We start from the raw sequence: 26,553 nt of genomic DNA on the forward strand, positions 1-26,553 counted from the left end.
CACTCTTTTTCCAGGCCTGGGGAAGAGATCTCCAATACCTGGATCCTGGGCATCTTAAGATAAGTCCTGAGAATCCCCTTTGTTCGCCAGCCAAAACCCGTGGTTGTCATTACACCCATAAGGAAGGTGACCGAAGAACAGTTGGCCTTGTAAGCGGAGATCCTGAGCCTGGTAGACAAGCGGGTATTTTACGAGGTCCCACACACACAGGAAGGAAGGGGATTCTATTCCCCCCTTTTTCTGATAAAAAAAAAAAACAAACAGATCAGTCATTCAGGATGATTATAAATCTCAGACGGCTCAATCGATGGATAAGAAACCAGACCTTCAAGATGGAGTCAGTGGCTACGGCTGTCAAGCCACTACATCAAGATTGTTTTATGGCCGTAGTCGACTTAAAGGATGCATATTATCACATCCCTATCCATCCAGACTACCAAAAATACTTGAGGGTAGCGCTTTATATCCAAGGCGCAGTGAGGCATTTCCAGTTCAGAGCTCTTCCATTTGGCATATCCATAGCCCCGAGAGTTTTCACGAAGGTCATAGCGGAGGTGACAGCCTTTCTCCGGATTCACGATACGGTCATAATTCCATACTTGGACGATTTCCTTATAGTGGGCAGCTCAGAGGACCCCACTGCACGTCACAGTTGAGCCGGGTGACTGACACCTTGCAGGAATTAGGGTGGATAATCAATTTCAAAAAATCGAAATTACAACCCCTAAAAAAACAGACCTTCCTGGGGTTTATACTGGATTCAGAAAGGCAGGCGTGTCTGCTCCCAGAGTCCAAAATAGAGAAGGTACAGAATCTTGCCTTGGCGGCCCGAAACCAACCATGTATGACATTGAGAAGAGCAATGTCCCTACTAGGTACCCTAACGTCCTGTATTCTGGCGGTCAGGTGGGCTCCATTTTAACACCCGACAACTCCAGGGGGAGATATTATTAGCACAAAGATCGCTAAGAGGGCGTTTAGAAGGAAAGCTGGAGCTTTCCGTAAAAACCAGAGACTCTCTCAACTGGTGGCTGGACGGTACAAATCTGACCTCAGGAATACCGTGGGACAGATAGACGACAGATGTGATTTTTAACAGATGCAAGCTCCTCGGGATGGGGGGCACACATAAGGGGCCTCATAGGCCAGGGTTCCTGGACACCAAGAAATGGAAGCATCTTCCAACCTAAGAGAACTGTGGGCAGTGAACAAGGCCCTAAGTCACTTCATTCCGCTACTTCAGGGTCGCAATGTACGCATCATGTCAGACAACAGGGTAACAGTGGCATACATCAACCACCAAGGAGGGACAAGATCAGACTCCCTAATGAAAGCGGCGAGCGACATTCTGAGCAGAGCAGAGGAACACCTACACTCCTTGACAGCCTTACACATAAAAGGGGCAGAAAACATAGAGGCAGATTTTCTGAGTCGCAATACTCTGAGGCAAGGAGAATGGGCGCTAAATCGGTCCATTTTTCAAAAAATAACGCAGCTTTGGGGGAAACCAGTAATAGACCTCTTTGCCAACAAGCACAACAGGCAAACAGAAAGGTTTTGCTCTCTGAACCCGAGGGAAAAGCCATGGGCAGTGGACTCTCTGCATATCCAGTGGAACTTCAGACTAGCTTATGCGTTCCCCCCAGTGGCTCTGATCCCAACAGTTGTCAGGAAGATCAGAAACAATCAAGCCAGGGTGATTCTAATAGCCCCGTTTTGGCCGAAAAGGCCCTAGTTATCTCTACTACAAAGAATGTCCCTCTCCGATCCATGGGTTCTGCCAGAAATCCCGGACCTACTAGCTCAAGGCCCAATATTCCACGCTCAGGTCAAAGGATTCCATCTGACGGCGTGGAATTTGAAAGGTCGCTTTTAATGGATAGAGGGTTCTCCCCCGGGTTGGTGGCCACCCTGCTAAAGAGTAGGAAACCAGTGACGACTAACATCTACGGCAGAACATGGAATAAGTTCCTACAGTTCCTAGGTAAGCCGTTAGAAAAAGAACCCCCGATTAGTGCCATCCTGAAGTTCTTGCAATCGGGGTTGCAGATGGGGTTAGCGGTGAACACGCTTAAAGTTCAGGTGTCTGCACTAGGGGCGCTCTACAACTGCAAATTGGCATCAAATAGATGGGTAGCCAGATTCATTAAATCCTGCCATAGAGCTAGGCCTATCCCAATAACCAGAATAGCCCCCTGGGATTTAAACCTAGTGCTAGAAGCCCTTACAAAGGAACCGTATGAGCCGTTACACCAGCTACTCCTAATGTTTCTGACCCTAAAGACGATCATTTTAGTGGCCCTTACGTCAGCCCGCAGAAGAAGCGACTTACAGGCTCTCTCGGTAAATCCACCTTATACACAAGTTTTTCAGGATAGGGTGGTGGTAAGAACAGACCCCGCTTATCTGCCTAAGGTAGCATCAGATTTCCATCGGGGTCAGGAGATTGTCCTCCCATCCTTCTGCGAGAATCCAAAAAATTTGGGGGAGGAAAAATTCCATAGTTTTGGATGTTAAGAGAGCTCTATTAGAATACATATCGGTCACTAGCCAGTGGAGAAGGTCCTAGTCCCTATTCGTAGCTTTTCAGGGTGCCAGGAAAGGCTATGGGGTTTCGAAAGGGACTATTGTTAGATGGATTAGGGAGGCCATTAGTGTAGCCTACTCAGCTAGTGGTATCCCGATTCCTGACGGCATCAAGGCTCATTCCACCAGAGCCGTGGCTACCTCCTGGGCTGAAAAAGCAGTGGTATCGATTGAACAGATTTGTAAGTCCGCTACCTGGGCCTCACCCTTCCACCTTCTTTAAGCACTATAGATTAAATCTATCCTCCTCTGCTGACCTAACCTTTAGTAAAAGGGTGCTGCAAGTGGTGGTCCCTCCCTAAGGTGTTTCGAAGTCTCCAAAAATCTCTCAGGTGTGCTGTCATGGGTGAAGGGAAAACCACCATGGTTACTTACCGGTAGCCGGTTTTTCCGGAGCCCATGACAGCACCCGTGTATTCCCCCCCTTTTCACCGTATGGGTGTGCACAATTAGTAGGGTGCTTTTGAGTGATGTGGTGTTGGATTAAACATGTAACTAACCGGGAAGTCCTCTCAATGCTCTGTAACCCAACTGAAGCGGGGAGAGATGCCGCCCCTTATGTCTCAGTAGGTTCCTGTCCTGACGGGGCGGATCCCTCTCTCAGGTGTGCTGTCATGGGTTCCGGAAAAAACGGCTACCGGTAAGTAACCATGGTGGTTATCAGAGCTAGGGCCTGCTGTTTTAGGTTTTTCTTTTCACAGGTATTTTTTTTTCTCCATGTTTGCTTTTTTACTTTGTTTTTTTTTTTCAGAATACTTTACACCAATCACTATCCCCCCCACACATACAGTTATCAATAAAGTACACACAAAGCACCATATTCACACAAAAAATGTCCTGCTCGTCATGTTCGTCCCAACAGCGCTATTCAATGGAGGAGGCATATTCTTTCCTTGCCTCCGACACTGATAGCAAGGGAGAGGATCCCATATTTCTGTACTTTTCAGATTCTTCATCCTCATCTTACTCCTGGGTCCTGCGGAACCACCACGCAGACGCCTCAGGACAGAAGATGAGGCAGTGCCCACCATTCCCGCAGCTGAACCAGCGCACCCCATTGCGGACCCCGTATGGACCTGACCCCCCCCCCCCCCCGAAAATTCCGAGCCACTGATTCCGGATTTTGTGGCAGAATCAGGAATCAAGTTTGGCACCACCGGCTTCACAGAAATAGACTTTTCCAAAGTCTTTTTCTCTGAGGATTTTGTTAACCTCATGGTGGAGCAAACTAATTTGCACGCTCGTTAATTTTTGTAACAAAACCTGCGTTCTTCATTTTCTAACTGGTCTCCTGTAGACGCAGTTGAAAATACGCAGTTTTGGTGCCTGGTCCTTCATATGGGGATCCTGAAGAAGCCACAATATTGGAGTGTTGATATTTTATATAGCACTCCAGTGTTCCGAATGGTCATGGCCCGGACGCATTTTGAGGCCATCCACAAATTCCTGCATTATACTGAAAATGCACAATGTCCCGCACAAGATAACCCCAACTTTGACCGTCTGTTCAAAGTTCAGCCTGTCATCGAATACTTGAACAAAAAGTTTGCTGAAGTGTACGTGCCCCAAAGGGACATCTGCCTGGATGAGTCCTTAGTTCATTTTAAGGGAATGATTCTGTCAGTACCTGCCCAGCAAGAGGGCCAGGTACAGAATCAAACTCTACAAACTGTGTGAGAGTACCTCAGGGTACACCCACAGGTTTAGCGTTTACCAAGGGAAGTACACAAGGATTGAACCCCCTGAGTGCCCCCCTGTCCTGGGAGTGAGTAGGAAAATTGTGTGGGATTTGGTGCACCCTCTGCTGGCTAAAGGTTATCACCTTTACACCGATAACTTTTATACCAGCATCCCACTCTTCAAATCCCTCTCTGCGCGAGGTACCGCAGCCTGCAGTACTGTCTGCAAAAATGAGGCCTCCCAAAAATGCTACTTGGGCAGATGCTCAAAAGGAGTGACAGCAGAGCCCAATGTAGCGACTGCCTGCTGGTGGACAAGGACAAGAGGGACGTCCTTCTCTTGACCACCATACACGGTGATGGCAGCGCCTTCAGCACTGTACGGGGTACCTCTACACAGGTCCGCAAACCGACCTGTGTACTGGGGTACAACAAAAACATGGGGGGAGGGCCATTGATCTCTCCGATCAATTCCTCCAACCGTACAATACTTTGAGAAAGGCCAAGGTGTACTACAAAAAAATGTCCATGCACAACTTACAAATGGCAATGCTCAACGCTTTCCTGCTGTCAAGATGTGCACGCCACACCAACACGTCGCACTTTCAGTTCCAGGAGGTAGTGGTTAAGGCCCTGATATTTGGCACTCCGGAAGGAGCGGGCCCCAGTACTTCTGGAACTGAAGGTGCTTGTATCGTACCAGGTCAGCATTTTCCGGGGGGTGATCCCGCCAACTGGAAGAAAGGGTAAGCCACAAAAAAGGTGCTGAGTGTGTAACAAAAGGGAAATACGCAAGGACACCATTTATCAATGCGACACCTACCCCGAAAAACCTTGCCTGTGTATGAAGGATTGCTTCAAACTGTGCCACACCTCTGTGCACTACCAATTTACTTTACGGGAAACAGTAGATTAGTTTCTAAAAGGGGGCACATCTAGACTTGTTCCTTGGGGGTCTAATATCCAAAATGATGTCACTTTTTTTTTTATTTTTTTTTTTTTTTTTTATTTTTTTACTGTTTAGGCACATCAGGGGCTCTGCAAATGGAACATGATGCCCGCAGACCATTCCATCAAAGTCTGCATTCCAAAACGTCACTACTTCCCTTTCGAGCCCCGACGTGTGCCTAAACATTTTTTTTCACACATATGGTGTACCAGCGTACTTCTGTTACCCTTGGGAAAATTAAAAATTGGAGACTAAAAGATTTTTTTTTGTGGGAAAAATAAATAGGATTTTATATTTTCACACCCGGGCATTATAATCTTTAGTAAACACTTGGGGGTCTAAGTTATCACCACACATCTAGATTAGTTCCTTAGGGGGTCTAGTTTCCATAATGGGGTCACCTGTGGTGGGTTTCTACTGTTTAGACACATCAGGGGCTCTGCAAACGGAACATGACGCCCGCAGACTTTTCCATCTAAGTCTGCATTCCAAAACGTCGCTACTTCCCTTTCGAGCCCCGAAGTGTGTCCATACAGTAGTTTTGGCCCACATATGGGGTACCACCGTACTCGGGACAAATTGAACAGCAACTTCTTGGGTCCAATTTCTCCTGTTACCCTTGAAAAAATAAAAAATTGGCGACAAAGAAATCATTTTTGTGGAAACTTTTTTTTTTATTTTTTTCACGCATTTTAAACTTTAGCTAAACACATGGGGGTAAAAAGTGCTCACGACACATCTATATAAGTTCCTTAGGGGGTCTAGTTTCCAAAATGTGGTCATTTGTGGGGGTTTCCACTGTTTAGGCACATCTGGGGCTTTCTAAATGCGACATGGCGTCCGATGTTAATTCCAGCCAATTATAGTTTGAAAAAGTCAAACGGCGCTCCTTCCCTTCTGAGCCCTGCCGTGCACCCAAACAGTGGTTTCCCCCCACACACACACACACATGGGGTATCGTTGTACTCAGGACAAATTGCACAATAACTTTTGGGGTCAACTTTCTTTGTTTACCCTTGGGAAAATAAAAAATAGTTGCTAAAAATCATTTTTGTGACTGTAAAGTTAAATGTTCATTTTTTTTGCTTCCACGTTGCTTCTGCTCCTGTGAAACACCTGAAGGGTTAATAAACTTCTTGACTGTGGTTTTGAGCAGCTTGAGGGGTGCAGTTTTTAGAATGTCACTTTTGGGTATTTTCTGTCATATAGACCCCTCAAAGTGACTTCAAATCTGAGGTGGTCCCTAAAAAAATGGTTTTGTAAATTTTGTTGTAAAAATGAGAAATGGCTGGGTAACTTTTAACCCTCATAACTTCGTAACAAAAAAAGTTTCCAAAATTGTGCTGATGTAAAGTAGACATGTGGGAAATGTTATTTATTAACAATTTTGTGTGACATATTTCTCTGTTTTAAGGGCATAAAAATTCAAAGTTTGAAAATTGCAAAATTTTTTACATTTTCCCCAAACTTCCATTTTTTACACAAATAAACGCAAGTCATATCAAAGAAATTTTACCACTAACGTGAAATACAATATGTCACAAAAAACAGTGTCAGAATCGCCAAGATCTGTTGAAGCGTTCCAGAGTTATTGCCTCATAAAGGGACAGTGGTCGGAATGGTAAAAATTGGCCCGGTCATTAAAGTGCAAACCACCCTTGGGGGTAAAGGGGTTAAATCTGCATTTAAGTAATTTTGCCCAAAGTGTATTGTTTTGAGTGGCATTGTCTAGTCTGTACTGTCATTTACTTTGCTAATGTATAATATTTTGAACCAATTCTGATCTGCCTTTTGGCAGGAGGCATCATCTTCTTTTTTTTTTTTTTTTTTAAAGTATCGTTGGACTTTTTGTGATATAAATAAAGTAAAGAAAAATTTTACCTAGACATTTTTTTGTCTGTCCGTTATTGTGGATGACTGTGTTCTGCTGTCTGAACACAGCCAGGTATGTTTCTCATTGCGACGTTTCTGAAAAAAACCGCTAAATGCCACTGGGGACTGATCCACACCACACGCTAGTTGGACAGGTGCCTATCCAACTAGTCTACTCTTGGCTCTTAACGTATGTTTTTCTTTGAAACGCCGCAGCGTATCAGAGTCAAACATACCTGGCTGTGTTCTTACAGCTAGCTACTTATACACGCTGCCCACAGATTGGTTAGCAATTTATCAGGTGTAAGGTTCTCTTTTACTCTTAATTTTTCAAAATTTTGATAAAATTGCATTTATTTTCACAAAATGAACTCTAAAAATTATTAACTTAAATTTACTACTAACATAAAAGTACAATGTGTCATGAGAATATCAGTGTCAGAATCACTGGGATATATAGAAGAATTCCAATGTTATGACCACATAAAGTAACACAGGTCAGATTTGGGGCTTGGTCATTAAGATTACAATTGGCTGTGTCACTAAGAGACTATCATTTTATGTAGGGTTTTCCCTTGCGATATTCTTAATGTCAGTTCAAAATGTATTTTTATTTTTAGGTGTTTTGTTATGATTTTGGCATGCTGGAAGTGACACAAGTCACCAACCTAAGAACATTAGACGAAAGCCTTTTGGTATATGGTACCATGTGTCTGCAGTGCTCGCTCATGGATATTCAGTAGGTTTTATTAATAAATATATTTATACAGCCAGTTTTCAAGTATTTTGGACACTTCTCTATTAGGTCTCATTCAGACGTGTGCCATTTTTTCACCTACGGAAAAATGGTCTGTGTTTTTATCAGTTTTTTTGGCTCATTTCATCAGTGATTTTCACATATCAAAAAATACAGTTCAAAGCTTCTGCTATCCATTGTAATGTTAAGTACGGACAGCACACTGATACCATCCATGTCCTGTCTGATTTTCATGGACACAGAGACTTTTATGGGTGATTTTCACCTATGATGCTGAAAAACCCTCCAAAATCTTGACATTCCACCATGATTTTTGCAGATAAGTAACACAGAAATGTGAATAGCCTCATAGATTGAGTAGGTGTTGTATCCATTGAAAAACAGACCTCTGAATTATGCTTTAACCAGAGCAATGTCAATGAAAACACTGCAATGAGGGGAAATGTTGGACAGAGGGAGGTTTCCAGGGGAATTGAAGTATTTAACTTTTAGGCAATTTAAATTAGTTTTCTTTTCGTTCTTTGAGAAAAGAGCACCTTTTTCCCTGTAGACCAAAAGCTCCAAGAGTCGCCTCATTCTTTGGCTGCATCGGTCACTTTCTGGTGATCAGTGTTTTTAGTAGTCACTTGCCATGCAATTTGTATGGTGGCCCCTAAAGCTAAGCAGTGATTCTAATAGTGCACCTCTTGACTGCTTCGGCCACTGATTGTAAACTAGAGCCAGACATATTCTGCGCTTATCACTAGAGGGCGTTTTGAAGAAAAAACTCCTACTTTTCCAATTATTCTCTGACCCTGCTGATTTTTTTTTTTTTGGGAATTTTGTATGAGGACATGGCATCAATCAGATACATTGGATTTACAAAGTCTACACACCCCAAGTGTTTCTCATGTGAATCAAACTGAAAACATTTTGTGGGTGTAAATAAAAATTGCAAAACTAAAAGAATGTGGTTTCATAAGTGTAAACACTGTCATAAATTGGGATTTGATTGTTTTCAGATGATTTGGACACTGCTGGGATTTGTCTCTGGTGACTCCTAATGAGAGATACTGCATGTATATTAAATATAATGGTTACATAGTTACCGTATATACTCTCATATAGGCCGAGATTTTCAGCCCATTTTTTGGGGTTGAAAGTCCCCCTCTCGGCTTATACGCGAGTCATATATGCCAGGGGGTTGGTGCGGGAGGGGGAGCGGGGGTGTTGGATCATACTTAACCCCCCCGCCCCGGTGTGTCTCTGCAGCCCCGCTTCTCCCACGGTCTCAAACGCCTTCAGCGGTCACGTGGTACCGCTCATTTAAGTCATGAATATGCGCATATTCATGACTTCAATGAGCGGTTCCACGTGACCGCTGAAGGAAGGAATAGCTGTCAGAGACCTTGGGAGAAGCAGGGGGGCTGCAGAGACCGAGCCAGGAGGGGGGGTAAGTATATGCGATATTCACCTGTCCCCGGTCCACCGCTGCGCGCCGCTCTGTCCTCCACGTTCCCTGTCAGTGACGTTAGGTCAGAGGGTGCGATGAAGTGGTTAGTGCCCGATGGAACGGAGACAGGTGAATATCTCGGGTCCCGGGGCCCTGAGCCAGCGATGACACCGGCACCTGTCCCCCATAGTGCGCCAGTGTCCCCGCCTGCTCAGGACACCGGCACCTGGCCCCCAGCGACGAGAGGTGAGTGTCATTTTTTTTTTTTTTATTTGCAGCAGCAGCATAAGGGGCCTAATCTATGGAGCATTTTATTGGGCAGCATATGGTGAAGTTTAGCTTTTCTAATATAATTTTCCTTGTATTTTCTTAGTTACATTTCATAGCAAAAGTCGTGGTCCATAAACCACTTACAACACAGCAAAGGGATCTCATTGTTGTAACTTATCAGGCAGGAGAATAGTACAAAAAAATTTCCAAAGTATTAGTATTAAGAAATGATTTATATGTGGCACAGCAGTGACATCTACCTAGAATTGGACTTACCTCAAGAACTAATGAAAAGACAAGAAAAAAAATTGGTCCAGGAGGTTGCAAAGAGGCCAACAGCAACTTTAAAAGAGCTTCAAGAATTTGTCTGTCCTTTGGGGTAGGTTCAATAACAAAAAACTTGGCCACTCAAATAAAAGTTTTATTGTCCAATGTAGACCAATGAGGCAAACACCACCATACAAAAAATGGAATTCAAAAAATGACCCAACAGATATACTTCTGCAACGTTTCGGCACGAACATGCCTTTTTCAAGCCTTTTTCGCTTGGAATGCGCTTGAATTCCGCATGCGAAGATCGTGTGAAAAACGCTTGTTTTTCCCGCGGCGGGAGTTGCCGAAATGTTGCGAATATTTCCGCAACATTTCTGCAACGTGGGCACATAACTTTAGGCTATGTGCACACGTGCGGAATTGCCATGGAAATTTCCGCAGCTATCCCGCAACACTATGCTGCGGGAAATCTGCATGCGGAATTCCCGCGAAAGACTAGCATTTTGCAAGCGTAATTAGCTTGCAGAATGCTACCGTTTTCCAAGCGATCTGTAGCATCACTTAGAAAACTGATTGACAGGTTGGTCACACTTGTCAAACATAGAAAAATTGCTGGATTTCTCCATGGAGCAGGAACTGCAACTGTAGAACCAGGAGCGTTCCGGCCGGCAGCGTCCCTGGATTCCCGACCGGAAAAAAAATAGTTGCAGTTCCTGCTCCACGGAGAAATTGATTCACTTACTACGCTCTGCATCCACCCACTTCCATTTGTGAGCCGGATATTTTCACTAGCAGCACGGAGTCTATACTGGATCAGTCAGTCAAAAAGACAGGTGGTGGAAAGGAATAGTGGAGAAGTGGAAGGGAGAGAATAAATGTCTTAACCTGTGACAAAAGTAGATTGTTTTCATGGAAAACGGACTATGTAATTGGTTCAACGATTATAAGCTGTCATTGCAGCTGACTAGATTAACTGCAGCTATGGGATGCTATATACTCAAGAAAACAGTGCTCAAAAGTTTACATACCCCAGCAGAATTTTTGCTTTCTTGGCCTTTTTCCAGAGAATATGAATGACAACACCAAAACTTTTTCTCCATTCATGGTTAGTGGTTGGGTGAAGCCATTTATTGTCAAACTAGTGTTTTTTCTCTTTTTAAATCCTAATGACAGCCCAAAACATCCAAATGACCCTGATCAAAAGTTTACATACCCTGGTGATTTTGGCCTGATAACATGCACAGTAGTTGACACAAAAGGGTTTGAATGGCTACTAAAGGTAACATCCTCACCTGTGACAAATGCCAGGAAAATTGTGATGTAAAGAAAAACCCCAAAATAACATCAGCTGAAATACTGCACTTTCTGAAAACTAGCAGTGTGGCTGTTTCAAGATGCACAATAAGGACGCACTTGAAGAAAAATGGGCAGCATGGTCTAGTCACCAGAAGAAAGCCATTACTGCACAAATGCCACAAAGTATCTTGCCTACAATACGCAAAACAGCACAAGAGACAAGCCTCAAAACTTCCGGAACAAAGTAATTTGGAGTGATGAGACCAAAATTGAACTTGGCCACAACCATAAATGCTACATTTGGATAGAGGTCAACAAGGCCTCTGATGAAAGGAACCCCATTCCTACAGTAAAACATGGAGGTGGATCGCTGATATTTTGGGGATGTTTGACCTACAAAGCAGGGCTGTGGAGTCGGTAAGCCAAACCTCCGACTCCTCAATTTCCCTTACACCGACTCCGACTCCACGACTCCGACTCCCACATATATTGCTTATATTTAAGTGAAAAATTTATAGTAGTACAATGTGAACACCAGACATTGAATCATTTCTATGATCTAATAATCAAGATATTTAGGTAGAACATAATATCTATTTATTGGAATACAACTTTAGAACACAAAAAACTGTAATAAATTGTAAATTTGTAATACACTGTATACATGTATACGGTACAGACCAAAGTTTGGACACACCTTCTCATTCAAAGAGTTTTCTTTATTTTCATGACTATGAAAATTGTAGATTCATTCTGAAGGCATCAAAACTATGAATTACCACATGTGGAATTATATAATTAAAGTGTGAAACAACTTAAAATATGTCTTATATTCTAGATTCTTCAAAGTAGCCACTTTTTGCTTTGATTACTGCTTTGCACACTCTTGGCATTTTCTTGATGAGCTTCAAAACCAGGGGAAGAGTCTTGAGGAGATCATTTGCATATTCCCAGTGCCTTCTGGGATAAGTGAAGAGTCTCCGCGAGCTCAACGATCACTGGGTTTTGGCCGTTGCAGCTGAAAAGAGGAAATCGGAAAAACCGTTTGGGCTCATCATTCATCGTTTTTAAGAAATCTCAAGATGGAAGAGGCCAGGAGCCATTTGGTGAGCTGCATTTCTTGCTACATGTTCACAGACTTACCAGTGGAAAAGCCAAACTTCACATGCCACAAATGCAAGCTTGTGTCCCTGTTGGAGGAAAAGTTGCAAAATCTCGAAGAGAGGTTAGCTACATTGAAGATCATTAAGGAAGGTGAAGAGTTCTTGGACAGAGCAGAATTATCTCTTCATGTTACAGAAAGAGAAGAAATTCGAAGTGCACCTGAAGAAACAGAGGAATGGAGACATGTGACCAAGAGAAGCAGGAGGATCAGGAGGCAGTCAGCACCCATACTGCTCAGAAACCAGTACCAGGCTCTCACGCAGGAAAACAATGAAGAAATACATCAGGATAAGACTTTGCCAACAAGCAGCAACCTTGTACGCCTTCAGAGTCCTCCTGGATGGAGAAAGAAAAATGTTGTGAAGAAGAAACGGAGAGTGGTGGTCATGGGGGATTCCCTGTTGAGAGGAACTGAGGCCGCTATCTGCAGACCGGATATAACTTCAAGAGAAATGTGTTGTCTTCCAGGTGCAAAAATTAAAGATGTGTCTGACAGGATATCAGGACTCTTCAGACCTACAGATGACTACCCATTCCTGCTACTACATGTGGGGACAAATGACACTGCAAGAAACGACCTGGAAACCATCTGCAGAGACTTTGAAGACTTAGGCAAGAAAGTGAAAGAACTGGGAGCGCAGGTGGTCTTCTCTTCCATCCTCCCAGTGGATGGCCATGGAACAAGGAGGTGGAATAAGATTCTGCAGGTGAACAACTGGCTACGTCGATGGTGCCGTCAGCAACGATTTGGATTTCTGGATCACGGAGTGAACTACTTATACGATGGACTACTTGCTAGAGATGGGGTGCACCTTACGAAGACTGGAAAGCATGTATTTGGAAGTCGCCTTGCTACACTTGTAAGGAGAGCTTTAAACTAGAACAACATGGGAAGGGAAGCAAAAGACCAGAAAAAGCCATACACCTGACAAATGCTATTGAGAACTCTGCTATTAGAAGTGGAAAGGAAGAACAAAGACGAAAGAATCTAATTAATAAAAATATTGGAGAAAGAGAAACCAATCACAAACTAAAATGTTTCTATACTAATGCACAAAGCATGGGCAACAAACAAGGAGAATTGGAACTACTAACACAGGAAAAGAAATATGATGTCATTGGAATCACTGAAACTTGGTGGGACAATACACATGATTGGAATACAAGACTAGAAGGATACAACTTATTTGCAAGAAACAGACTTGATAAACGAGGAGGGGGTGTCGCATTGTATGTTAGAAACGCGTATATCTGCACAGAGATTGAAGCTTCAGAGACTGGGAGTTCTGTGGAAACTGTTTGGGTAAGAATACAAGGACAGAACAATGGAAAGGACACCATTGTAGGCATTTACTACAGGCCGCCTGTGCAAGCTGAAGCTATGGATGAACTCTTTATGCATCAAATGGCCAAGTTCTCCAAAAAATATGACATAGTTGTCATGGGAGATTTCAACTATCCAGACATTTGTTGGGAATCTCTCTCAGGCAAAACTAACAGGTCAAGGAAATTCTTATCCTCTCTTGCTGACAACTTTATCTTCCAAAAGGTAAGGGAGAAAACAAGGGGAACTGCTACTTTGGATCTAATCCTTATAAACAGGGAGGAAATGGTTGAGGAGGTAAAAGTGGCTGGGACCCTAGGAGGTAGCGACCATGCTATTTTAGAATTTTTGGATAACTAGAGGCGGAAGACCTGTGAAGACTCAGACGTCAAGGTTAGATTTCAGAAAGGCAGATTTTAAGGGATTCAGAAAGAGAATTGGAGGGATCCAATGGCTGGATATCCTTAAAGACAAAAATGTCCAGGAAGGATGGGAAATCTTGAAAAATGAAATTCTCAAAGCACAGTTGTTAACAATTCCGAAAAGAGGGAAGAATAGGAAGCAGTTAAGGAAACCAGGATGGATGAACACAGAACTTAAGCACATGCTAAAAAGGAAGAAAAAAATGTTTATAAAATGGAAAGAGGGAGGCATATCTAAAGAAGAATATAATGCTGTCTGCAGAACCTGCAGGGCACAAATCAGATTAGCTAAAGCTGAAAATGAATTGAGGCTTGCAAGAGATGTCAAAAGCAATAATAAAGGATTTTGGGGATATGTCAAAAGTAAAAGAAAAGTCAAAGATGCCATAGGATTTTTACAGGATGAAAATGATGAAATGGTAAGACAGGATGTTGAGAAGGCTGAACTTTTAAATTCCTATTTTGCATCTGTTTTCTCTCAGAAAGGAAATGTAACATCAACTGTTATTCACTGTCCTATTAAGGGAATAGAAGAATCCAGGATATCTATAAACAGAAAGATAGTGAGGAAACACTTAGCTAGCCTAAATGAATTCAAGTCTCCAGGTCCAGATGAATTACACCCCAGAGTACTGAAGGAGATAGCAGAAGAAATTTTTGAACCCCTCTATAATCTTTGAAAATTCTTGGAGAACAGGAGAAGTGCCAGAAGACTGGAGAAGAGCAAATGTTGTTCCTATCTTCAAAAAGGGGAAGAAGGTGGACCCAGGTAACTATAGGCCGGTGAGTCTGACTTCTATACCAGGAAAGATCTTTGAACAAATTATTAAACAACATGTATGTCAATACCTGGATAAGAATGAAGTGATTAAACAGAGTCAGCATGGGTTTGTAACTAATAAGTCATGTCAGACTAACTTAATTTCCTTCTATGACGGTATCACTGATTGGGTGGATCAAGGAAATGCTGTAGATATAGTATATCTTGACTTCAGCAAAGCATTTGACAAAGTCTCTCATACAATCCTTATTGAAAAAATGATTAAGTATGGAATGGACAAGGCAACTGTTAGGTGGATTCATAACTGGCTTAGTGATCGGACCCAAAGAGTGGTCGTAAATGGCTGCACATCCAGTTGGAATAATGTCTCAAGTGGGGTACCACAGGGCTCTGTCCTGGGCCCTGTATTGTTCAACATCTTTATCAACGATTTAGATGAAGGAATTGAGGGTAAACTGATTAAATTTGCTGATGACACAAAGCTAGGAGGGATAGCTAATACTAGAGAAGAGAGAGAGAGGATTCAAAAAGATTTAAATAAACTGGAGAAGTGGGCAGCAACTAACAGAATGGTTTTTAACAGGGAGAAATGCAAAGTACTACATCTGGGCAATAAAAATGAAAAAAGCATATATAGAATGGGAGGAATAGGGCTAAGTGACAGCACATGTGAAAAAGACTTGGGTATACTAATAGATCACAGACTGAATATGAGTCAACAGTGTGATGCAGCAGCAAAAAAGGCAAATGCAATTCTAGGATGTATTAACAGAAGCATACAGTCTAGATCACGTGAAGTCATTATTTCCCTCTACTCTTTGGTCAGACCTCATCTGGAATATTGTGTCCAGTTTTGGGCACCACATTTTAAAAAAGACATCAACAAACTGGAGCAAGTTCAGAAAAGAGCGACCAGAATGGTGACCGGTCTGCAAACCCTGTCTTATGAGGAAAGGTTGCAGGATTTGGGAATGTTTAGTTTGCAAAAGAGAAGACTGAGAGGAGACTTAATAGCTGTCTACAAATATCTAAAGGGCTGTCACATTGTAGAAGGATCAACTTTATTCTCATTTGCACAAGGAAAGACTAGAAGCAATGGGATGAAACTGAATGGGAGGAGACACAGATTAGATATTAGAAAAAACTTTTTGACAGTTAGAGTGATCAATGAGTGGAACAGGCTGCCACGAGAAGTGGTGAGTTCTCCTTCAATGGAAGTCTTCAAACAGAGGCTGGACAGACATCTGACAGAGATGATTTAGCGAATCCTGCTTTGAGCAGGGGGTTGGACCAGATGGCCCAGGAGGTCCCTTCCAACTCTACGATTCTATGATTCTAAGTGGTAGTCACCAGAAATGGTCTTCCAACAGTCTTGAAGGAGTTCCCAGAGATGCTTAGCACTTGTTGGCCCTTTTGCCTTCAATCTGCGATCCAGCTCACCCCAAACCATCTCAATTGGGTTCAGGTCTGGTGACTGTGGAGGCCAGGTCATCTGGCGTAGCACCCCATCACTCTCCTTCTTGGTCAAATAGCCCTTACACAGCCTGGAGGTGTGTTTGAGGCCATTGTCCTGTTAAAAAATAAATGATGGTCCAACTAAACACAAACCGGATGGAATAGCATGCCGCTGCAAGATGCTGTGGTAGCCAGGCTGGTTCAGTATGCCTTCAATTTTGAATAAATCCCCAACAGTGTCACCAGCAAAGCACCCCCACACCATCACACCTCCTCCTCCATGCTTCACGGTGGGAACCAGGCATGCAGAGTTCATCCGTTTACCTTTTCTGCGTCGCACAAAGACATGGTGGTTGGAACCAAAGATCTCAAATTTGGACTCATCAGACCAAAGCACAGATTTCCACTGGTCTAATGTCCATGACTTGTGTTCTTTAGCCCAAACAAGTCTCTTCTGCTTGTTGCCTGTCTTTAGCAGTGGTTTCCTAGCAGCTATTTTACCATGAAGGCCTGCTGCACAAAGTCTCCTCTTAACTGTTGTTGTAGAGATGTCTCTGCTTCTAGAACTCTGTGTGGCATTCCTGGTCTCTATTCTGAGCTGCTGTTAACCTGCGATTTCTGAGGCTGGTGACTAGGATGAACTTATCCTCCGCAGTAGAAGTGACTCTTGGTCTTCCTTTCCTGGGGCGGTCCTCATGTGAGCCAGTTTCTTTGTAGCGCTTGATGGTTTTTGCCAATGCATTTGTGGACACTTTCAAAGTTTTCCCAATTTTTCGGACTGACTAACCTTCATTTCTTAAAGTAATGATGTCCACTCGTTTTTCTTTACTCAGCTGCTTTTTTCTTCCCATAATACAAATTCTATTAGTCTATTCAGTAGGACTATCACCTGTGTATCCACCAGACTTCTGCACAACACAACTGATGGTCCCAACCTCATTTATAAGGCAAGAAATCCCACTTATTAAACCTGACAGGGCACACCTGTGAAGTGAAAACCATTTCCGGTGACTACCTCTTGAAGCTCATCAAGAGACTGCCAAGAGTGTGCAAAGCAGAAATCAAAGCAAAAGGTGGCTACTTTGAAGAACCTAGAATATAAGACATACAGTATTTTCAGTTGTTTCACACTTTTTTGTTAATTATATAATTCCACATGTGTTAATTCATAGTTTTGATGCCTTCAGAGTCAATCTACAATTTTCATAGTCATGAAAATAAAGAAAATGCTTTGATTGAGAAGGTGTGTCCAAACTTTTGGTCTGTACTGTGTGTGTGTGTGTGTGTATATATATATATATATATATATATATATATATATATATATATATATACACATACACACACACTATGACTTATCTCGGCTAAGATAAAGCCTAGATCCTCAGGCTACATTCACACTATGGGCGTAGCCAGGATCAAACCTGGGGGGGGGGGGCAGAATCTCATACTGTTACGCAGAATTTCATACTGCACACCTCAGCTGCTGCAGAACCTCATACTTCACACCCCTACACTTGAAAATAAAGCCTGCACCTTAAGAAGATGTGGTGATGAATGAAGTCTTTATTCCAACTATCAGTTGATGTTGATGTTACTGAAAACGAACAATGCCTGTCCTGGGCGTCCTTTTGGACAGCTATGAGGTGTACCTGACTGGTGCTAACAAAACGGAGTGTTAGTCTGTGTGCTATCCGGCTTTCATTCTTTTTGGTACAGTTATGATATGGATTGACAGATATGGTTATATAGATAGAGCAGATTTCTAATCTGCTTTTGCTATTGAAAACATTATCTATGAGCTCAAAAACCTTTCAGGTGATGCGGTTTTTTAAAAAGCTGATCTGCTTTTGCAACTGAAAAGCGTATCCTCAAAAAACGCTGTGTGTGAATGTAGCCTTAGATCAGGAATAGGACATTTCATAACTTTCCCAAATTCCTATGAAAAAATATTCAGCATATTCTGCATTGAACTACTGTACCCAGTTTATTATATATTTTCGGAGTCGGTCCATTTTATACCGACTCCAACTCCGACTCCACGACTCCGACTCCACAGCCCTGCTACAAAGGCATAGGAAACTTGGTCAAAGTTGAAGGAAAGATGAATGCAGCACATTTTTCCCTTCACCCATGACAGCACACCTGAGAGAGGGAACCGCCCCGCCAGGACAGGAACCTACTGAGACATAAGGGGCGGCACCTCTTGTTGAGGTATGGGGTAAATTAACCCTTCACGGTTGAGCCAGTGATTTCCAAATTAATTTACAGGGCGTTGCTAGCAACTGGGAATGACCACACGGAGACGGGGGTCTCTGTACGGGAGGATCGAGGCAGATCACTGAGCCCCTTTACTGAATCTCACATTACATAGCATTCTGCTTAATTATGCAAAGTATACAGCTACCAATAGAATCGTAATACATTTAAGCCAATAGTATTGCAAGAAAATCAGAATATGTCCCCAGCTGCATGACGTAGAATATAGAACAATAGCACATTCTTTTAGGGTCTCATCTCATATCTCATCTTGTACAAGCTAGAACAGTCTGGTTTCATAACAGCCGTGAACTTTCATCTAGTTAAGTTACAAAATTTAACTCGTAAACAACAAAATGGCGTTGCAAGCACAAAAATGGATCCCGAAGAACAAGATGTCCTGTACATCTGAATACTGTACTTCACAATTCCCCCCTAGATAAATTTTGATAACACATATGCAGCATCAGAGGTGCTATCCCAAGCCATAAGCTCGAGGGGTACTGGTCTTCACATGACTGATGCCGTGTTATCAGTCATGGCTGTCGCGGCGCACCCGTCCCCCCTGTATACTACAATTTACGAATAACAATTTTTGATGACGGTGATGGGGATCTTTGGTAGGTAGCCATGTGATTGGCTTCAACATCTTCATCAAGTAGCCTTTTGAGATCGGTGCAGAGAAGAGCAGGGGCAACGACACCTTTGGTATCATCATTAGCTGTCTTAGTGCAGAATTTCCTAATACATACAGAAATACACCAAAGAACAAGTTTTAGTATCACATATACAACAAGGATACAGGCAGCAATGTGCAACAAGCTTTATAAGATCCCAGCTATCCAGCCCCCAATTCCCTTAAATCAATTGGCTGGATTGAGAAAGGAGAAGGTGTCTGACCACCAACTGTCCTTATTACGATCATTGTCTTTATCGTATTAATCTCTGAGTCATTGAATATCTTCTAACTTTAACTTTTATCTTCTACCAATAATAATAATAATATGAAAAATGCGGAAAACCAAAACATTATGTCCCTTTCATTTGCTATTGGCTTGTTGGGTGATGAGGAGAACTTGATAGAGACCGTCATACAAGGGTTCTAGTCCGTGCTTCCTGACATGCCTCTTCACGACTACCAAATCACCAGGCTTCAGGTTATGACAAGTGTCGGTTTCTGCTGAATCTGGAAAAGAAGAGGAAACTAGAACATGGGTGTTAGCAAGATTTTTACTAAGCTGAATAACACATTGAACAGCACTGTCAGTCTCTTCTGATAACTGCTGAAGCTGGAAATTTGCAACTGGGGGCCTAGCACCAAACAATATCTCATATGGGGACAGGCCATATTTTACAATAGGGGTAGTACGGATATGGTAGAGTACAATGGGTAGGAGCTCTGGCCATGGAGCCGTAGTCTCCTGCATCATTTTGGTCAATTGTCCCTTCAGTGTGCCGTTTAACCTCTCAACTTTCCCACTGGATTGTGGGTGGTACGGAGTATGGAGGGCTACAGTGGATCCAAGCATTGTCAGAACTTCTTGGTACACATGAGAAGAAAAGGCTGGACCTTGGTCACTTTCAACAACTTCTGGAACCTGATATCTGCATATGACTTCCATCACCAGTTTCTTTGCTGTGGTTTTTGCAGTCATGTTGGTAACAGGGAATGCTTCCGGCCAACTGGAGAACCGGGGCCCAGTAGAATTTTTGCACCAGTGCGAGGGCCTGATTCTTTCCTCGATGTGTAGGCCCATGTGCCCATATGGCAATAGCAGGGTACATCCGCTTAGGGAGACACACGAGTCGGTCCTTTTTCCAGAGACCATTATTCATACGTGCCCCATCAGTCTTCCATTGCTTTACCTCTTCCTTTGGAGACATTCTCTGCATCGTCATTAAGCGGTCTCGCAGGGTCCGACAGAAAACTTCAGTCTGTTGTAGATCATCAGGTTCTTGTAGGGTCAATGCTTCTTGTAACTGTTTACACTGAGAGTGTGTGGTCACCATAGTTGGTTCAACGGGTAAGAGAGCTGCGGCTTTTGCTTGCATATCCGCAAATGCGTTGCCAACAGTCTGTGGGCTGTTCCTAGGACCGTGCGCCCTAACTTTGATAATGGCTACCTGAGTAGGTAATTTGATCGAGTCCATGAGGGTTTTAACAGCTTCAGCATTTTTCACTGGAGTTCCGGCAGTAGTAGTAAACCCTCGATTGGCCCATAGAGCCCCAAAATCGTGAGCAATACCAAATGCATACCGTGAGTCCGTGTATATATTAGCCCATCTGTTCTTGGCCAAAGTACATGCAGTAGACAGAGCCTGGAGTTCTGCTTCTTGTGCTGACTGTGAGGACGGGAGCGCAGCTGCCTGCACTACAGTGTCCTCTGTGGTAGCAGCATATCCCGTGTGGAATCTACCAAACTCGTCAGCATATCTTGACCCATCCGTGTATAACACCAGATCAGGATTTGGGAGTGGGTTCTCACTGACATTTGATGGAGTAGCTGTTTCTTCAGTCAGAAGTTGGAAACAATCATATTGGAGGTAATCCTCATCACTGCCATCTTTCCTTATAGTTCATTATACCGTCTTTCAAGGCGTTGTGAAGGGGTTACATTATGCAGGATGCATCCGGTATCCACTGACGACAGTAGGTACATAGTCCAAGAAAACGCTGGAGTTCAGTTTCATCTTTTGGGAAAGGAAGGGAGCTGACAGCTATTTTTCTTTCTTCTGCGAGGTGTCTGGCACCCTGAAGGAGACAGTGACCCAAGAATATCACTTGACCAAGGCAGAACTGAAGTCTCGAGGCCGAAACCCGACAGTTCAGTGCTGCCAGATACTTAAGGAGGCTAACAATGGCAGAAATGGCTAAAGACACCTGCTCATATTTTTTTTTTTTTTTGCAAACTGGTTGGGACTGTTTTGGGCCCCTTGTGGCATAACTGTCCATATTAACTGTCGTCTCTGAAAAGTGAATACAAATAGAAACTGGCAATCTGGGTAAAACGGAATGCTAAAGAAGGCATTGGTAAGATAAATAGCTGTAAACCAAGCAGCATCCTGGGGTATTTGGGACAAAAGAGTATGAGGATTAGGCACCAGGTTTGAGAAACACTTTTACTGGTTCTACGGGCATTTTCCCTATATCATTTGGCCATTTTTTTTACCAGATTTTAGATCGTATCTCTGAGAGGTATGGGGTGAGTCATTGATCCTCAGGCAATATTGGGGGTGGATCTGAGCCTATCAGGGCCATCATAACTGTGGGAAGGGCATGCAAAATACAGATTTATCTTCACTGTCTTCATCTACATAGGGATTTTATAATATAAGAACCATCTGACCATCATCTTGGTATTCCAGAGTGGAACTGTGATAATAAATCTGCCCCTAGTAAATTTACTTGACATGTGGGAGAGATTACGAACTGAACAGTAACCTTGGGAAAAGGTCCCACAGAAATAGGGTTTATGAAAGAATATTAATTGGGTCTACCATCTTCTCTGATTAAAATAGCAGGGGAATGACAATCTCTGAAAATGTTCGAGTCTGGCACAGTGCCAGCATTAGCTGGGAGGGGCTGAGGAGTAAGGTTCTCAGTAGCTGAACCTGGGGGGGGCAGAGTTTGCTGTGTGGGCTGAAGGGCACACTGATACTGATAAGGGACTGTGAACTCGCAGCCTCACTGGGCACAATGGTGGGGGCTGGAGCAGCTGCTGGCTGCTAGCTTGCTTTTGTTTTTTTTTCTCTGTACGCTGAACAGACGGGTTAAATTCTTCTGAAAACTTTTATTTTTTTTTTTTTTTTGCGGGGACTGAGGCTGGCAGCGGTGGCTCATAAGAGATACTGTGAGCGTTTAACAAAGAAAAGGTGGGGGCTGCGACTCTCGGTCTCCTTGTACAATTGTCATCTAGCAGGGAGACCTCTTCTTTCAAATCATCACTTTTAACTATTCGTCTGCCTGACACATTGTCTGGATCTTAGTTCCTTCTTTAATCAATCACATTCTCACACCACAGTCACTTGCTTGAACCACAAACAATCCCGTCCTTGCCATAATAATAGACAATTTTTCCTTCTTCAACATAGCAGTAACAGAAACAATCAGAATTCACTTCCTCTGTTCTTCCTAACACCTTCGTCACACAATTCATGTGCCAAGCCACAAGATTCTTCTTTTCCTTCCACAGATTCTCTCATTTAGAGCTAAATATCCTTACTTCAGTTGTGCACAATACTGGAGCGGCCGTGTCAGTCTGTTCCACAGGGTCAATAATCCCCCTCTGGGATTGCCCAAAATTCGCGGTACTCAGTGAAAGGAGGAGGGCGTGTCAGACTATCCCTCCGGACACCTCTGGTTATATATATATATATATATATATATATACACAGTGGGGCAAAAAAGTATTTAGTCAGTCAGCAATAGTGCAAGTTCCACCACTTAAAAAGATGAGAGGCGTCTGTAATTTACATCATAGGTAGACCTCAACTATGGGAGACAAACTGAGAAAAAAAATCCAGAAAATCACATTGTCTGTTTTTTTTTTTCATTTTATTTGCATATTATGGTGGAAAATAAGTATTTGGTCAGAAACAAGCAATCAAGATTTCTGGCTCTCACAGACCTGTAACTTCTTCTTTAAGAGTCTCCTCTTTCCTCCACTCATTACCTGTAGTAATGGCACCTGTTTAAACTTGTTATCAGTATAAAAAGACACCTGTGCACACCCTCAAACAGTCTGACTCCAAACTCCACTATGGTGAAGACCAAAGAGCTGTCAAAGGACACCAGAAACAAAATTGTAGCCCTGCACCAGGCTGGGAAGACTGAATCTGCAATAGCCAACCAGCTTGGAGTGAAGAAATCAACTGTGGGAGCAATAATTAGAAAATGGAAGACATACAAGACCACTGATAATCTCCCTCGATCTGGTGCTCCACGCAAAATCCCACCCCGTGGGGTCAGAATGATCACAAGAACGGTGAGCAAAAATCCCAGAACCACGCGGGGGGACCTAGTGAATGAACTGCAGAGAGCTGGGACCAATGTAACAAGGCCTACCATAAGTAACACACTACGCCACCATGGACTCAGATCCTGCAGTGCCAGATGTGTCCCACTGCTTAAGCCTGTACATGTCCGGGCCCGTCTGAAGTTTGCTAGAGAGCATTTGGATGATCCAGAGGAGTTTTGGGAGAATGTCCTATGGTCTGATGAAACCAAACTGGAACTGTTTGGTAGAAACATAACTTGTCGTGTTTGGAGGAAAAAGAATACTGAGTTGCATCCATCAAACACCATACCTACTGTAAAGCATGGTGGTGGAAACATCATGCTTTGGGGCTGTTTCTCTGCAAAGGGGCCAGGACGACTGATCCGGGTACATGAAAGAATGAATGTAGCCATGTATCGTGAGATTTTGAGTGCAAACCTCCTTCCATCAGCAAGGGCATTGATGATGAAACGTGGCTGGGTCTTTCAACATGACAATGATCCAAAGCACACCGCCAGGGCAACGAAGGAGTGGCTTCGTAAGAAGCATTTCAAGGTCCTGGAGTGGCCTAGCCAGTCTCCAGATCTCAACCCTATAGAAAACCTTTGAAGGGAGTTGAAAGTCCGTGTTGCCAAGCGAAAAGCCAAAAACATCACTGCTCTAGAGGAGATCTCCATGGAGGAATGGGCCAACATACCAACAACAGTGTGTGGCAACCTTGTGAAGACTTACAGAAAACGTTTGACCTCTGTCATTGCCAACAAAGGATATATCACAAAGTATTGAGATGAAATTTTGTTTCTGACCAAATACTTATTTTCCACCATAATATGCAAATAAAATGAAAAAAAAACAGACAATGTGATTTTCTGGATTTTTTTTTTTCAGTTTGTCTCCCATAGTTGAGGTCTACCTATGATGTAAACGGTGAGGGAGACGGTGGAAAATGGAGTTGGAGCAGGAGAGATCGCTGTCTCTGCCTCCCTCAGGCAAACATGGAAGCCGCTCAAGTAGCTGCTGCCCCAGCCGCAGATCAGGAGAATCCTCAAGGTCCAGAGAGCACAGGTCACGTGCTCCGACACAGCCTCCGAGTCCGATACTCTTGATTACGGGTGGTGAGTGATCTTCGTGAATGTTAGCATTTATGTTAATAGGGATTCTCTGCTGTATGCTTTACCCTGTAGGAAAGGCCCCAAAAAGCAGGAAGCAAGAAAACAATAGGGACTGTGCTATATGTAAAACTCCCCTAGCAAGAGACTGGCAGAAATATCTCTGTGCCTCTTGCATTCAGCGGACCATGGCGGAGGAAGCGCCTAGTTTTGCAGCCAATTTGATATCCGCCCTCACGTCAGAAATGGAGGGTTAAATTAAGACCCTATTGAAAAAAGGGAAGAAAAGTATGAAGAATCCCCCTAGCTCTCCCTCCAGATTCCTCATCAGCCTCGTCTCAGGCGGAACAGACATCCTCCTCAGACAGTGATTTATCTGGTGATGAATGGGAAATTACAACCAAGCCGTCAGGAAAAAATCAGTATTGTAATAGCAATAAACCTGAGGCTAAAAAAGATTCTTTCAATATATGTGGTTCTTTATTGTAAGTAATAGTCACACAATTCCCAAACGTTTCGGCCGTATTGGCCTTTTTCAAGGGTATCTTATCTGTGTGATCATAAATTGAAGATTCAAGTTTCTCCAGATAGAATATGCGGTAGAACAGGACAGCGCCGCGGTCAGAGGAAGGACCTTCAGCTGTCCTGTTCTACCACATATTCTATCTGGAGAAACTTGAATCTTCAATTTATGGTCATACAGATAAGATACCCTTGAAAAAGGCCAATACGGCAGAAACGTTGGGAAATTGTGTGACTATTATTTACAATAAAGAACCACATATATTGAAAGAATCTTTTTTAGCCTCAGGTTTATTGCTATTAAAATCCTCAGACAGTGACACGGGAGGCAAGCCATGTTTCCCTGTAGAAGACACATATGCTCTCCTAGAGGCCATTAGAACCACAATGGGCCTACAGGAAGAAAGGGCGGCTAAAACCCTAGAGGATGTCATGTTTGGGGGGCTTCAAGAGAGTAAAAAATCGACCTTTCCAGTGAACGAGAAGATCCAGGCGCTTATTGAGAGAGAGAGAGTGGAGGAAACCAGAAAAATCTGGGGCCCTTCCGTCTACCTCTAAGAGACGATACCCCTTTGAGCACAAGGATGCGGAGATATGGGACAAAGTCCCAAAAATAGATGCAGCAGTATCCAGGTCTTCCAAAAAGTCGGCCCTGCCCTTGGAAGACTCAGGGGTTCTTAGAGATCCGCTGGACAAAAAGGCGGACTCATATTTGAGGCATGCGTGGGAAGCGACAGCAGGAGGGCTAAAGCCGGCGATAGCAGGCACCTGCACGGCACGCTCCCTCATGATCTGGCTGCAGCAGTTAGAAGAGACGCTGGCATCAAAGGTCCCAAGAGAGAACATTTTAGGAGATATGTATCTCTTGCACGGGGCACCAGCTTTTTTGGCAGATACCTCGGCGGACTCTGAGGTTGACAGCTAGGGCAGCGGGACTATCAATTGCTGCCAGACGCGCGTTATGGTTTAAGGGCTGCCTGGGTGACCTACAGTCTAAAGCTAAATTGTGCTCTCTCCCCTGCGATGGTCGGTTCTTATTCGGCATGAACTTGGACGATTTCCTGGAGAAAGCAAGCGATAGGAAAAAAGGCTTCCCCAGGTTCCCGACGGAACAGAGGAGACAGCCTTTTTGGAGGGGAAGATTCAATAGGGGGCATCCTCCCGCTGACAGGAGAAGATGGGAGGATAAAAGGAAAAAAGAGTCGGGATTTATGTTTGGTGGAAGCACCTCCACCTCAAAGAAATCGCTGCATTGACGCCAGTATTCCAGTGGGGGGGAGATTTGTCACTCTTTTTCCAGGCCTGGGAAAAGATCTCCTCCAATACCTGGATCCTGGGCATCTTAAGAGAAGTCCTGAGAATCCCCTTTATTCGTCAGCCAAAACCTGTGGTTGTCATTACACCCA

At 43.4% G+C, this 26,553-nt stretch overlaps 1 protein-coding gene across 2 annotated transcripts in view; it reads left to right on the forward strand.

Moving 5' to 3' along the window:
- Positions 1 to 26,553, forward strand: part of RNF17 (ring finger protein 17) — a 585,601-nt gene that overhangs the window by 397,092 nt on the left and 161,956 nt on the right. For both annotated transcript variants that reach the window (XM_073583105.1, XM_073583106.1), the window contains one exon: positions 7,707 to 7,825. In XM_073583105.1, the coding sequence (XP_073439206.1) occupies positions 7,707 to 7,825 (119 nt within the window). The remainder of the gene's footprint in view (positions 1 to 7,706; positions 7,826 to 26,553) is intronic.

Source organism: Dendrobates tinctorius, unplaced genomic scaffold, assembly GCF_039654945.1.
Source record: "Dendrobates tinctorius isolate UK_male_01 unplaced genomic scaffold, ASM3965494v1 ptg000075l, whole genome shotgun sequence".
Taxonomy (NCBI): Eukaryota; Metazoa; Chordata; class Amphibia; order Anura; family Dendrobatidae; genus Dendrobates; species Dendrobates tinctorius.